This window comes from Poecilia mexicana, unplaced genomic scaffold, assembly GCF_051168715.1.
Source record: "Poecilia mexicana isolate PSO_F unplaced genomic scaffold, ASM5116871v1 scaffold_15, whole genome shotgun sequence".
Taxonomy (NCBI): domain Eukaryota; kingdom Metazoa; phylum Chordata; class Actinopteri; order Cyprinodontiformes; family Poeciliidae; genus Poecilia; species Poecilia mexicana.
In genome coordinates, this window is record NW_028263384.1 from 18,111,330 (window position 1) to 18,124,945 (window position 13,616).

At 37.0% G+C, this 13,616-nt stretch overlaps 1 protein-coding gene across 1 annotated transcript; it reads right to left on the minus strand.

The window, feature by feature from the left end:
• Positions 1-4,060: 4,060 nt before the first annotated feature.
• On the minus strand, positions 4,061-10,921 carry cxcl12a (chemokine (C-X-C motif) ligand 12a (stromal cell-derived factor 1)). The gene is made up of 4 exons (XM_014982535.2): positions 10,769-10,921; positions 9,303-9,420; positions 7,979-8,062; positions 4,061-5,459 (listed from the first exon to the last, which is right to left on the minus strand). The coding sequence occupies exons 1-4, from the start codon at positions 10,833-10,835 to the stop codon at positions 5,432-5,434; spliced, it is 297 nt and encodes a 98-aa protein (XP_014838021.1). The 5' UTR covers positions 10,836-10,921; the 3' UTR covers positions 4,061-5,431.
• Positions 10,922-13,616: the final 2,695 nt, after the last annotated feature.

Genomic DNA, 13,616 nt, shown 5'->3' on the forward strand with positions numbered 1-13,616 from the left:
AAATCCCAGCAGAATTTTGAAGAATATACGGGATATGGATTTCATCTGTCTTCTTACGTCTCGCTCATTCCTGAGCCCTTAGCTTTTTCCAGAAATGATGTGTTTGTGTCTGGTTCTTTGGTTTTCTGAATATTTTCTAAAACTTTTTTGCAGTTCTGTCAGTCAGAGAACCCATCTACATACTGCTTGATGACATTGCCCCCGGTGAAAACACTGCTGCCAAAAGTTTTTATCTTAAAGACTAGTCTGGGATCAGATATACTAGCTCAGCTGGCAAACATATGTAGACAGATTATTATTTTTGATGACTTAAAGAATCTTTCAGTGTCACCTTTTTATTCTTAAAACATGTTGCCATGTCCCCATATATTTATTCTTGCTGCTTACACTACCATCCTGTCAAAATGGTTTGATTAATACATCTACAAGATGATGTTTCCCCACAATCTGCAGGATTTCGACACCTCAACCACATGTTTGAGCCTTACTGTGGAGGAGGAAACACATCAGCTTATCAGCAGCCTGGAAGAATGCAGTTGAGGGGATTATTTTGAATAGATTTGTAAGCATCACTGAGAATGGCATTTTACACAATAATCATGATTCAGTACTTTCACATTCAGTCTATTAATTGATGTATACAGTTCGGAAATGTAGCACGAATACCCAACTTGTAGCTCAAATTCAATGAAATTACAGCTAATGCTGATCTTTATATGTGCTGGTTTTATTTTCTTGGTGTTTATGTTTTTCCACTGATTGCATGTTGTTGTAGCCTGGTAAAATCCAACCCTTTGTATTGCATTTTACTTCGCACAAAGGGTCTGGGGTCTTGGCTTTTGAGAAACAATTGCTTCCTGTTGGCATGAACGATATTAAAGTTATAAATTTTATTCAGTCGCTAATGTTTGCCTGTAATGTATGTAATGCGTCAGGTCAACGCTAACAAACTTATCAGAAATTGCCTCTTCGTCCTCCACTGCACAGACAGAAGAGCTGATCCAAACGAGGCAGCTGTTAATGTTAATTCAATATTTGGAAGAGTGGCCAACAATGACCATTTCCTTCACTTCCTCCGTTGCTAAAACTACAGGCAGACTGCAATTCTCAAATAGCGCAGAAAATCAACGTCATAATTCACAACTTCTCCTTCTGTTTGCTGATTGGCCCAGTCAAAAACTGACTGGAGACAATCCAAGTCAACGAGAGAAAGCCCGGACAGTGCTGTAAGCGGTAAAAAAATTTTTGAGTGGAATTATACAGGAAGGCAACAGCCAGGCTAATGTTTTTGCAATGCAGCAAGGAGGACCAAAGTTCAAATCCCAGCCTGAAGTCTTTCTGCATGGAACTTGCATGTTGACTCCGTCTATCTTGCTCCTACTATACAATAGCATGCATGCTAAGTTAAATGGTATCTTCTAATGGTCCCCAGGTATGTGTGCATGCATTATTGTTTGTCCTGTTTCCCTCTGAAGGAACGGCGAATTGCTCAATGTACATCCCAGATCTTGTCCACTGACCCAGATAAGCACCTCCCACAGTGTGCACAGTGTGACCATTCAAGAGTAAGCAGGTATAGACAGGTATCATGGAGGAATGCATGATTTTTTTTAAACTTTTTTATTTTTGCAGAGTATGCTTCCTCAACTTGAGATCCTTCTTGTTGTAGAGTGTTAGGTCCTCGTAGCAATAAATACTTGATGTTAATTATGTGTTGTGTGATTAGATTCTACTCTTAAAATGTGGATAGAATTTCAAATCCTCATGCAAATTCATTACGTGGATCCGCATGGCTTAAAATGATAAATAACCTGACATTTCTTCTTCACCTCAGAAGTTTTGCACTTGATTAAAACAGTCAAGAAACTCACACTTTTATTATTCATAAAGGCGAAGTGTACTTGAAACAACCCTTATGGATCTTTCAAAGATCCTGGAGACACCATCCATGTCTTGACTGCTTTCCACCACTGTGATGTGGTCTTAGTGCAGCGTGAAGGGGAGGCTAACTAGTTAACATCTTTCGGCAAAAATTCACTAAGTATATATTTAAATCCATGTTTGTATAATCAAATATGGATTTCTTTTTCACACAAATAAATCCATATTTGTGGGAACAAATGTGGACTTAAATACAAACAATTTTTAAATTTAATAATAGTATCTTTACTATGGTCTCTCAGGCTGGATTTTTATTTACATTTTAACACTTTAAGGGACTATTTATCATCTACAACAATTAATCAAGTCACAAAGGATTACATTTTTAATAAGAGCTTGACTCTCTCTATTAGTGGAGACTATGAGAGACACCATGGGTGTCCAGATCTATAGTCTGTTTATTTAGGATCACTGCCCAGTTTGCTTCAACTACAAACTAGGCCCCCGTCATGATGTCTGCCAAACATTTGTATAATCACAATGTTCTGTTCCACTTCAGCAAACGTGATTTAGAGATGGATTAGTATTTTTTTAACACTTCTCCTTAACTTTCCATAACATTTTGTTTTTTCAAGACTCTCCTGTAGAAACATTAGAATATGGCACGTCTATGAATAAAATGGTTATAAAAGCTTTACACTTTGAAAGATGCTCAGGTGTATTTACCCTGGTATTTTCAGATTTGATGTGCTCATAAAATTGAAAGTTTAATCTTTTACACCCACACTTTACATTTCCTGAGGCTTTGAGAAACCAGTTTCAACACCTGCACAGTTTAACTGGTGGGTGGATGCGCTGATCCTCCCAGCACAATGAACACAACTTCTTTGTATTAGATTTTTTTTTTTTTTTATGTTCCTGTGCATTCTGCTCTCATTTGTCAGCATTGTAGTCATTTAGGATAAGTCAAGATGTAGGTGTTGAAAGGAAAGTAACATTCAACTTTGTAAGTCTTAAAGTGAAACAATTGGAAGTAGTAGAACAAATACAGACCTGTGTTGTTAACCTTCCACAATAAACAGAAACTTAAAATCTTTGAATAATCTTGAACTGACAAACTGTATGCTTTGGGTCATTATCCTGTTGGAGGACCCATGAGCTGCAGATAAGATAGCTTTCTGATACTGGCCTTGGAAAACTCCAGACTTCACTGTGCTCTGCAAAGATTCAAGATTCCTCATGCCAGACAAAGCATGGCCACACCAAAACAAAACCAAGTCCATCCCATGTTTAGTTTACATGGTGCTCCTTACTTTGAAAGCTGATTTCTTTTTTTTTTTCTTTAGCTTTCATCTTCTATTTCTCACCAAAAAAAGCACCAATTTTGTCTCACGAATCCAAAGATTTTTCTCCTAGAACTTTTGGGACATCCCCACATCTATTTCTTGCCACGGTTTTTTGTTTTTCTCTCAATGGCGAAGCCCTCTTGGGTTTTCTTCACTGGAGCCCATTGTGGTTCAAAATGTAATCCATGACGTGATCAGAAAATAACATACTCCTCAGAAAGGTTGACAGGGGAAATCCAAATTGTACAGCCCATTGTGTGCGCAAGTCGCTGAATCTTAACATGACTCTTTCGACCTGCAGCTTTCTGTGAGTTCAGTTCAAAGCAACTTTTCAGTTCAGTGATTATGTCTAATTATTTTCCAGTCTTGCCTGTTGGTATGGTGCTACTGTTCCACTCGCTAAGACTCAACCTGTGGACATCAATGCCAATCAGCTACAAAATGGGTCACCCCTTGCATCCCTTTATCTATCCTTTATGCTTCAGTCAGCACACAACCCTCACATCAAAATGCCCTTGGAGGGAAGTTAAAAGTTCATCTCTTTTAGCTCTAATGTTTTCCTAATAGCTGCTTGTTGAGTTAATAGTTAAATCACAGTCAGGATCCCAGTCGTTGCCTTTAATTTGTCCTTGCGAGGAAAGCCAAACACATGTGCTTACATGAAAGGCTTACACTTAGTCTCTGACCTTTCCGTACGGTAAAAAAATTCAGCAGCTGCACGTTGACACTGAATGTAAAGAGTGACCTAGATAAGGAGTGTTTTAGTTTATGTGCTGTTGTGTGCAAGTGTAATTATGTAGCATGTACAAGAAACCACACATTAAAACTTTACAAAGATTTTCTCTTTTTTTTTTACTCAACAGATGTATACAAGTTTCATGATATAAAAAAAGCTGCATGGCTCAGTTGTGAGAGTACAAGTCCTTCATTTTAAAATGTTTAAACGTGTAAGAGTACAAAAATAAAACATTTGTATATCATTAATATTACGAGCAGGAGAGTTAAATGAATACATGGATGCATCTCCCCAAATTTAACATTTGCTGCAGCTAAACATTCAGTGATCAAAGTAGAAAGAACATAAACTCAAAAAAAAAAAAAAAAACTAAGACAGAAGTAAATAGGCATGGTTAGAAAAGTTTTCTGTCCACACAGGAATACATCACATTTAAAGTGCATTGCTACATGCGTGGCGGTTGTAGGTAGTCACATTCATGTACATTTTAGTACTGCTTTCCGTCCAGCCTACAGTGTTTCTCTTTGTGTTAACCGCCAGTGGAGAAAGTGTTACGCATCCTTGTTTAACACAAACCAAACGGAAACACAAAGGCTGCCAGATGTGACTAGGGATCATTACGATTTGTTCTCCTGGCTTCTTGTTAACTGATTCAACTTTATGGTTCCAGTACATTTTAATTTATAGGCTGCTTAGTTAAAACTTTTTTGGAAACCAGATGTTTTTTGTTTTCTTTTCTTTTGTTTTGTCTTTTTTATTTGCCACGAGTTAAGAAAAAAGCACAAGTGGATAAATTACATAATCGCAGTCGGAGTTCAGGAAATGCTTCGTCTTTATAGGTCTCCACAGTTCCATTACAAACATTCTGAATTTAAATTTTTTATTGGGATTTTTTATTGGAAACATTCTGAATGTAAATTTTTTTATTGGGATTTTACACACTTCTTATGTTCAGTCAAGGAGTAGCTGGCACCCACTGAAATTCCTTGGTGCCAATTAGCTTGGTTTTTTTGTTCTTGTTTTTTTTTTTTTTTTTTTGGATAAGGAACCGCTCATTCGTCACAAACCATCAGGATAAGCATGTTTACAATTGGCTGTATTTCCTGGTTGCCCTTTTTTTTCCTGTAATGACAGACACGGCCAGAGGGACAACTGAATCTTAAAAAATATCTCTTTACTGTTAAATGGAAAATCAAAAAATATATACAATGTATTTAGCAAAACATACACTCAGATATACTGGCACTTTGCACTAAATATATTTGTTAAAAGTGGTGATGAAGAAGATAATTCCAGGAATTGCTGCTCATGATGAAGAGTTGGAGATTCAATCCATGCAAAAAGGCTGCAGCAGAGCAGCTAACATAAGTGCTGTATGACATACCAGAAGATCTTTCGATTTATGTTTATATATGTGACGAAGGCCAAAATCCTCAGCAGTGACTCAGGAAGATCTCTTGCAGAGATGTTAGTTGGCCTCCTTGGATTTCTTCATCCTGGAATAGAAAAGAAAAAAATACTATGAGGATAATGATTAAAACTATAAGGCAAGTTTGTTTGTATATAATTATTTATACACAAGGTAATTTAAACATTTTCACAAGGTAATAAAGAAACACAAATAAAGGAAATTACATTAAATGTACACACTGTATTACAAAAAGTGTTCAAATGCCATCTTGAAACAATTTCCAGGGAATTCTGGATCTGAGAAGTGTAGAAACTAAATGCTGCCTCTTTGTGTTTTGTTGAGTTCCTGGAAACAGAGAATAAACCCGTATCTGATGATCCACGGGATCTTTGCGACTGTGAAATCTCAGTGTTGGTCAGGACTCCAGCAGCAGCATTTTTGGATGAGCTGGAATTGCCTAATTGATCATTCAACATGGACATGAAAATACATAACACTGCAAAATTCTAAACTCCTCAGAAAAGATTTGCCAGGAAATCCTTTCATCGGCAAATAAATGTATGATTAAACACGTCCTTGGTGTTTTTTAGCATCACTGAGTTTAGTCAAGTACTCATTCCTAACCTTGCGTGTGTGCAAGTAAAAAAATTACGACTTCCTGTGACCCATTTAATTGTTGGTATAATGGATACACTGACTCAGTGGCTTGTGGTCGCATGGTGGGTTTCTCCTGGTTTTACAGTCTCGAGGCGGGGGAGACTGACACAAACACTTAATGGAGTTATGCTGTGAATGATAACTGAGACCGCTCTGTCTGTTTCTGCTGTCTACACATTCAAAAGAAAAATCTTTTGAATGTGCACCATGGTACACCACACATGGTATTTATACCAAAAATGATGTAAATGACTGTATTTGAAAATGGAAAGTAACACTGGCTACACTGCTGCTGCTAAAATATAATATAATAATTTTGGTCTATGCATTTAGCATTTGCAGTCACTCTTTAAAATCAGTCACCTGTTTCACCCCAATCAGTTCCTTTCAGATAAAAATTAATTAGAAAAGTCCAGAATTAAATTGTACATAGGTTACAGCGCCACATCGTTTCTTATACATAATAAAAAACTGACATGGTCTTCAAATGAAGAGCTTTTATTGTACTCCATAATCTGACAAAGGGGAGGGCATGCAGGAAGTGGGTGGTATGCAGATATTAATTAGTAGTGAGTCAAGAATTAAGCTTTGAGGTGCCTCTCAAAGAATTTAAAATGGGCTTCTAAGTAATAAACACCAACTTGAAAATGAAGGATTATTTGTGCAAGAAGCTGAATAAATCTTGTTCCAGACTGTCAAAAACAAAAAGCTGTCTCACTGTAAATCTTTTTTTTTTTTTTTTTTTTTACCATTTTAAATTAAGAACAAAACATCTGGCATTTCAAACATTTTTTCATTAACATTTGATTAACGGCATGTTTGGTCTTACACTTTTACATAATATTAAATTTCTAAAAAATGTTCATTCAGCTCAGTAACTATGTAATAGCATACATCTTCAACTTGGGATAGCTTTTTATTTTATGAAAAAACAAGTAATTATTGTTTTAGTAGAGCAGCACAATGAATGAGGTTCGGGTTTGATCATTTCTCACATTGTAAAAAAGTTTATCCTTTTCTACTCCCCTTTGGCCATATGTGTAATTGGAAACACATTAGGTTCTGATCTGTTGTAAACAGGGTATGATCTGTTCTTGATGCAAGCCGCTTTCTGTTATGCAGTGAGCAGTTCACACGTTGCAAATCAAGGTCTCAGAAACCAGCTTGACTGCAGAACTGTGAGTGCATCCATCAAGTTATGGGTGCAGTTAAATAGATGCGAGAGTGTGTTAGAGTTTAGCATTGTTTTTTCTGTTATACATTTTATATTTTATTGATTGCATTATGTTGTTCAGTTGATTTGTATGGTTAATGAGAGCAAAGTAATACAATTGGTCAAATTATGTTTCTAAACACGTCTTATTTATAAATTTATTTTCTCCTACATAGGCCCATATTGCGCAGTTTCTTTCCTAATAGATGGAAACATGAACCCATTGATTTAAAAGTTCATATTTCAGTTCACCGTCTAGAATAAAAGTATAAAACTGAATTGTTCTACTAATTAAATGACATGTTCAATTAGATGACTTTTCTTGTCATGTTGTTGTTACAAGTTAACAGGTCTTTAACTCAAAGAAGTGTTGATTTTTGTAATAACTGAGTCAAGTGTAATATTTTAACCGACTTCTCCTCCAGGAACAGCATATTTTTTCCCCAATCAGATTCAACTGAATGAGATTTAGAACCATCAAACCACAGCTTTTGTGCTAAAGTGGAATTAGTTCATACTCCTACTCGGTCATGTAGCCGCACGTTTTGAGTTTGAGCAATTGAAACCTGTCTTTCCAACAAAAATCTGTCAATGGCTCGTCTAGATGCGCATTTGTGTGCTTTCTGCTTTAAGTCTCCCAATCACATCAAATGAGTTGACGGCACATCAAATGAGCAACAAGTTAAACCCCAACAGCTGCAGACGGAAATGTGTATTGTGTTGCTGGTACTCACTTGTGGATGGCGTTCTTCAGATAATTCTTCAGCCACCGCATCTCTGGGTTCAAACACACCTCCTTGTTTGACTTCAGCTTGGCACTGATTGGAAAAAGAAAGATTTTTTTTCTATTTTTAGCAAAAGCAAAAAGTAAAAGAGTTATATAGACCAAATCAGCATCATCAGCAGGTATTTTAACACTCTTATCAAACAGACTAAATTAAGATGGTCTTGTTAGCTTGACCCAGGCAAAATTCCTGTGACCTGAGATAGTGTTAATAAATTAGGTTTGTTGGTGCAGATTAAACAAATTTGATTGAAATGTCTCATGCAAAGTAAACAAAATCACCAAGATGAAGGACACATCTCTTTTTAAGCAAACTGGGTGATATTTATGGGTTCTGTTGCTCTTTGAGTCAACTCACAGCTTGGCCCGTCCTGACTAGTTAGAACCTCACAACAGTAAAGATGAATTGAGAAGATCAAAGGTATTTTCTCTCGTGGAGTGCGCTGGATTAAGACAATTTGGTAGCTTTTTGGAAATCTGAAGCCTTAATGTAAGGATGTGCATTTCATCACACAATAATTCTAATCATGCTAATTGCTGATTTAAGACGCAAGCAACAGCTTAAAATATCAAATGATGTGTTTTTTTTTTTTAAATAGTTAAACCACTTTTGGGTATCAATCACAGAGAACACACGGTCAAACCCTCCTGCAAGTATAAATAACCAATGATGCCTGAAGAAAAGAAAGCTGGAACATTTTTTTGGGATGATTTTAGATTGAATCATCTAAAATTCATATTGGTAGTTTCGGCTGTACAGTTTTTGAGTTTAGCAGACAAACTGCTGTGTCTCTAGTATTTCCCTCTCCAATCAGAAAATGATCCATGAAGGATTTACTTGCTGAACAGATCATTATGTGCTTTCAGTGCAATTTGCAGTCGTTAATAAATCACCTACAAAACTGTAAGAATAAACAAGCGCCCTTATTAATGTTTTCCTGCTAAAAACCAAACTGCATATATTTCTCTCTAAATTGTCACCCCCAACCCTTCTCTAAAGGATTGCTTCCTGTGGATGCCTCAGTGAGCCAGTTGTACAAACGTTTCACTTTTTCTGAGTGTATGTGTGAACGAGTGACAGAGGGGTGTGTGTGTGTGTACATATGCATGCGCGACTCCTTTCTCTGGCCTGTCACTTCTCCGAGATTGATGGTGAGAAATACCCGAAGACAAGAAAAACTGACTGAGTTTTCATAGTAGAATAAGGAAACTATTTCCCTTTGAACTCATCATTAATAAAAATAATAATAATAATTAAAAAAAACGCCACTTACATCACTTGGAAGGGACAGTTAGGAGTGTGGAGGAATCTGAGCTCTCGGATCAAACCTTTCGGGATGGTGTTAATTGTTGCACGGCAATAGCATCGTTCCACCAGGCTGATGGGTTTTGCTGTGAAAGCAATGGGGGAGATAAGTCAGATGAGACAGAACTTACAGGAAAGGGTCTTTACAGCAAGTGATAAAAGATTAAACTAATGATTGCATCAGGAAACTTTAGATTATAAATGTCCTGTTGAAAAGAAGAAAGAAGAAAAACACTAGATCAATAGATAGCCTGAAAGTTATTCAGGGAAGGAAAAAAAAAGTAAAATCACTCTTTGATGGACTAACAAGGTGAAGCAAGAGCGGATTCCAATCAGCTGAAAAACCAACATGTCAGGCATTGTTCTGTTTAGATTTGAACTTCATTTTTACAGCTCATTACTTTTCCTCCTACTGGGTCACGAAATCTGCGTGATGACCACCTCTGAAAAACATTCAGTCCTCTCCATCAGTGATTCGTGCTTTGATTTCACGCAGAGCAAGCATCAGGATGCAAAAATGCAGAGGTCTTTGCGTAGTCTTGCACTGTGTGGTCTCATGTGATAAAAGGGCATTCCGTTACAGCTTTAGGTTTCCTGTTTATGCGTAAACGTTCATGGCTGATCTACGTGGGAAAATAAATGCAGCACGTTTTCTCACATTTCCTTCATTTAAAAGGAAAATTGTGCTTAATAAATTTATGTAAACTCCGTGCAGAGGGGGTTGATGGAATCAAAAAGGAAATGCTTTAATGACCTTTTGTCCGTATCCAATGATTAGTTAAAACTAACCAAATTTCACGCAGCAGATGGCTGAATGTGTCGCAACAGATTAAATCCGATGCAAATTATTTTTTACACCTGATCTAAGGGGTGCTGCCAGTAGGGTATCAGTCAACATACGGGGTGACCGGTGACGCCGCGCAGACTAGCGCTCGTAACGCTTCACTTGTGCGTAATTAAAGAAAAACAAAGAGGACATGCGACGATAAGATACCAAGCGATCAAACGGGGATTTTGCTTTCTCCTGCTGCCACAGCCACATGTGTGGAGAGATGGCGCTTTTACGCACGGCATAAAAATTCACCTCTGCACGCTTGAGCAACCCACATGCTCATTAAATAACTAAAAGTTAAAATAGGAATTAATGGTTCATCAGCATTATAAAAGCAGCACTAAACCTACACTTAAAAAGTGGGAAAAGCAGCGTGTTCACTTATCAGAAACGTGAATTCAATTACAATTTCTGTTTATCTTTTACAAAAGCAACAAACAACCTATATAAAAATAACTGAAATTACACTTTTTGGTGCATTTACATACATTTTAATTTCTACTATTTTGTGAACATTTAAAATTAATCGAAATAACTTGAAGATTCTTAAAACAAAATTAGCAAATTAAAGATCAAACGGAACCCAATTAAGCAAGCTGTACCTTCAGATGGAGGCGAGTATATCACCACTGTCAGTGCAGCCACGACGGCCAGTAGCTTCACATCCATGATTCTGCGTTAAAATCTCCGTGACCCGAACCTATTCAGGGTAAAGTCCAGAGGAACTGTGGCAGTGGGGACCCTGGCGGGGAGCTAAATTACGCACCGTAGTCAAGCCACACCGACAAAAGAAGATGGCTTCCGGTGGATATAAAAGTAAAAGTCACCAAACGGAAAACGCGGAGTAATAAACGAACTGCATCAAGATATCATAATGAGGAGTACCAGCAGAATTAGAGTCATTTACATGCTATTTGTGTATTAGGTGACCAGATTTAAAATACATCTTGATGACAACTTTCTTTTCAGGGGGGATGTAAAGTAGAGTTCATATGTATTTAGGTGCAGTTGTTATTTGCTAAAAAAAAAAAAAAAAAAGTAAATTAAATGAATAAAAAATAAAACACATTGAAAAAAATAATTAAAATATTTAAGTGTTACTGAATAGGCGCTATCTTACTTTGATCACTCTAAAACATAAAATGTGGTGAACCAACAAACTGGCGCCTATCAGCTTCAGGATAATAAATAACTAAATTGCTCTCAGTTTAAGTGAATTCCTAAAGAACTGGCTTAGTAAAACCGTGTTAAAATATTCCAATGTGTGCATGTGCCTGTATGGAAGTGGGTGCTTGCAGAATGTCGGTGTTTAAGGTGTTATTGGAGCATTAAACAGGATGCAGATGTTAGTCTTCAGATGTTTGTCTTTCATCTTTCTTTACAAATGCTTCACACTGCATGCTTAAGCATGCATAATACGCCGCCTTGCAAAAGTATCAATACCTCCTCAAACTTCTCTAGACTTAGATCACAGTCACTCACTGCTGAGGGTTTCGTATGTGACAAAACCAACACGTGGCAGCACGTAATTGCTAGGTGGAAGCTAAAAAGACTTTAAAATAAAATCCGAAACTTGCAGCAAGCATTTATACTTTGCCTCATTTACTCTGACAATCCTAAATCTAACCAAACACAACCAACTGCTTTCAGAAGTCAACTTATAAATAAAGTCCACCTGTCTCATATTTAACCTCAATATAAACAGAAGAGTTATCCAAAACCCTCAGAAGTTTGTTAGAAGACGTTCGCTAACAAACTTGTGGTAAGATTTAAGAGATATGAATACTTTTGCTGTTTATTGTTCACAACACAACGGAACCTTAGAGCTTAGGGTAAATATTTCTTATACGCCAAGTCGTGCATTAATGCCTGACGTGCCTTTTTAGAGACTTTTGTAGAGAAACACACACAACCAGACTAAGTGGAATCCCACAAGGTAAACATAACCTGAAACCTCTCACTTGGAGGGTCACAAAAGCTTTTATTTACACAGACTGAGGATGTGTTTGTGCTACATTTCTGTCTGGATCTCAGAGCAACATGAATAATATGAATAAATCTTTGGTTTGGGATTTTTCTATTCTGCCTTTTTTTTCACCAATCTGGGGACATACCTACTCATCCATCAACTGTGAGAATGCACACCACTCTATGACAGCACAATTTATCATAAAAATGTGTGAGACAGAATAGAAAAGAATAAGTCAAGAGGAATAACTGTGTTTTACACCAGTGTTTCCAAGTAATGTATACACATACATATGATATTTGTCTAATTGGTTGATAAAATATTAGCTTATCTTTAAACAGTCAACTGCTCAGCATTTCTGATGTTTATCTTCTTTCTCTTTATAATGCGCTCCCTGTGGCCTCTTAAGCACACGGACACCATGGTCATTTTAACCCAGACATCGGTACTTTTGGCAGTGAGGAGGTGTCGAGACGGCCACAATAACGCTCGATAAAATGCAATGGCGATCCACCAGCAGATGTCACTAACTGTGAAAACTTCACTCTGGACGTCAAGCAACTTCGCGTTTGTCCACTCTTCCTCCAGATTCTTGGACTTTAATTTCCAAATATAGTGGAAGATTTCTTTTGTTTTTTCATCTGGAAGGAGGAGTTTGAACCCCTAAGCAACAATCCAGTTCTTTTTTTCTGTAGGTCAGACAGGACTCTTCTGATGTTGCCTCCTGTCCTGTTTGTGTCTTCGTTGCAGCTCTCAAATCACAGTCCCGAGTCCTGCATCCTTTGAAATGGGCTTTGCATAAAAATCTCCAATTTCTGTTTCTTGCTGGTGACCTTTTTCAGTCCACTCAACTTTCCATAAATTTGCTTGAATGCAGCACTTTGTTAACATTCCCCTTATCTACCAGTGACCTTTTGTGGCTTACCTTTCTTGTATTTGTGTCAACTGGACAGCTGTCAAGTGAGCAGTCTTGTTTATTCCATGACATTGCCACGTCTAAAATAGATTTTTATTTTCATTTTGATATCCTAATAAAATAAGAGCCTCACCATGATCTCCTGCTTTTATTAGCTTTACTAGAAGTAGACTTAGAAATTGAAATTCATATATTATTAAGCCATAATCATTAACATTTGCACAAAAAACACTTCAATCTGTGAAAAATGTGTAATATATAAATTATGTTTTTACAATTGTAAGTAAAATAAATTAACTTTTCAAATATTGACCTAACACTCTTTGCTCAACAACTTAATAAATGCGGTGTTGTAAATTGTTTGCTCTGTCTTGTGTCTTGAACAGTTTTGTGAATGAAGCCATGGAGACCAGACAGAGAGACAGAGATGTGAAGAAGTTAAAACCAGCTGACAGCTGACAGGACATATTGACTTCTCTCACAAGCAACAAAAGCTGTCTACACGTGTGTTTGGGTGTGTGAGTGAAAGTCAGTGTTGTTTAAGTTAGATTCTCTCAGCCTGGGT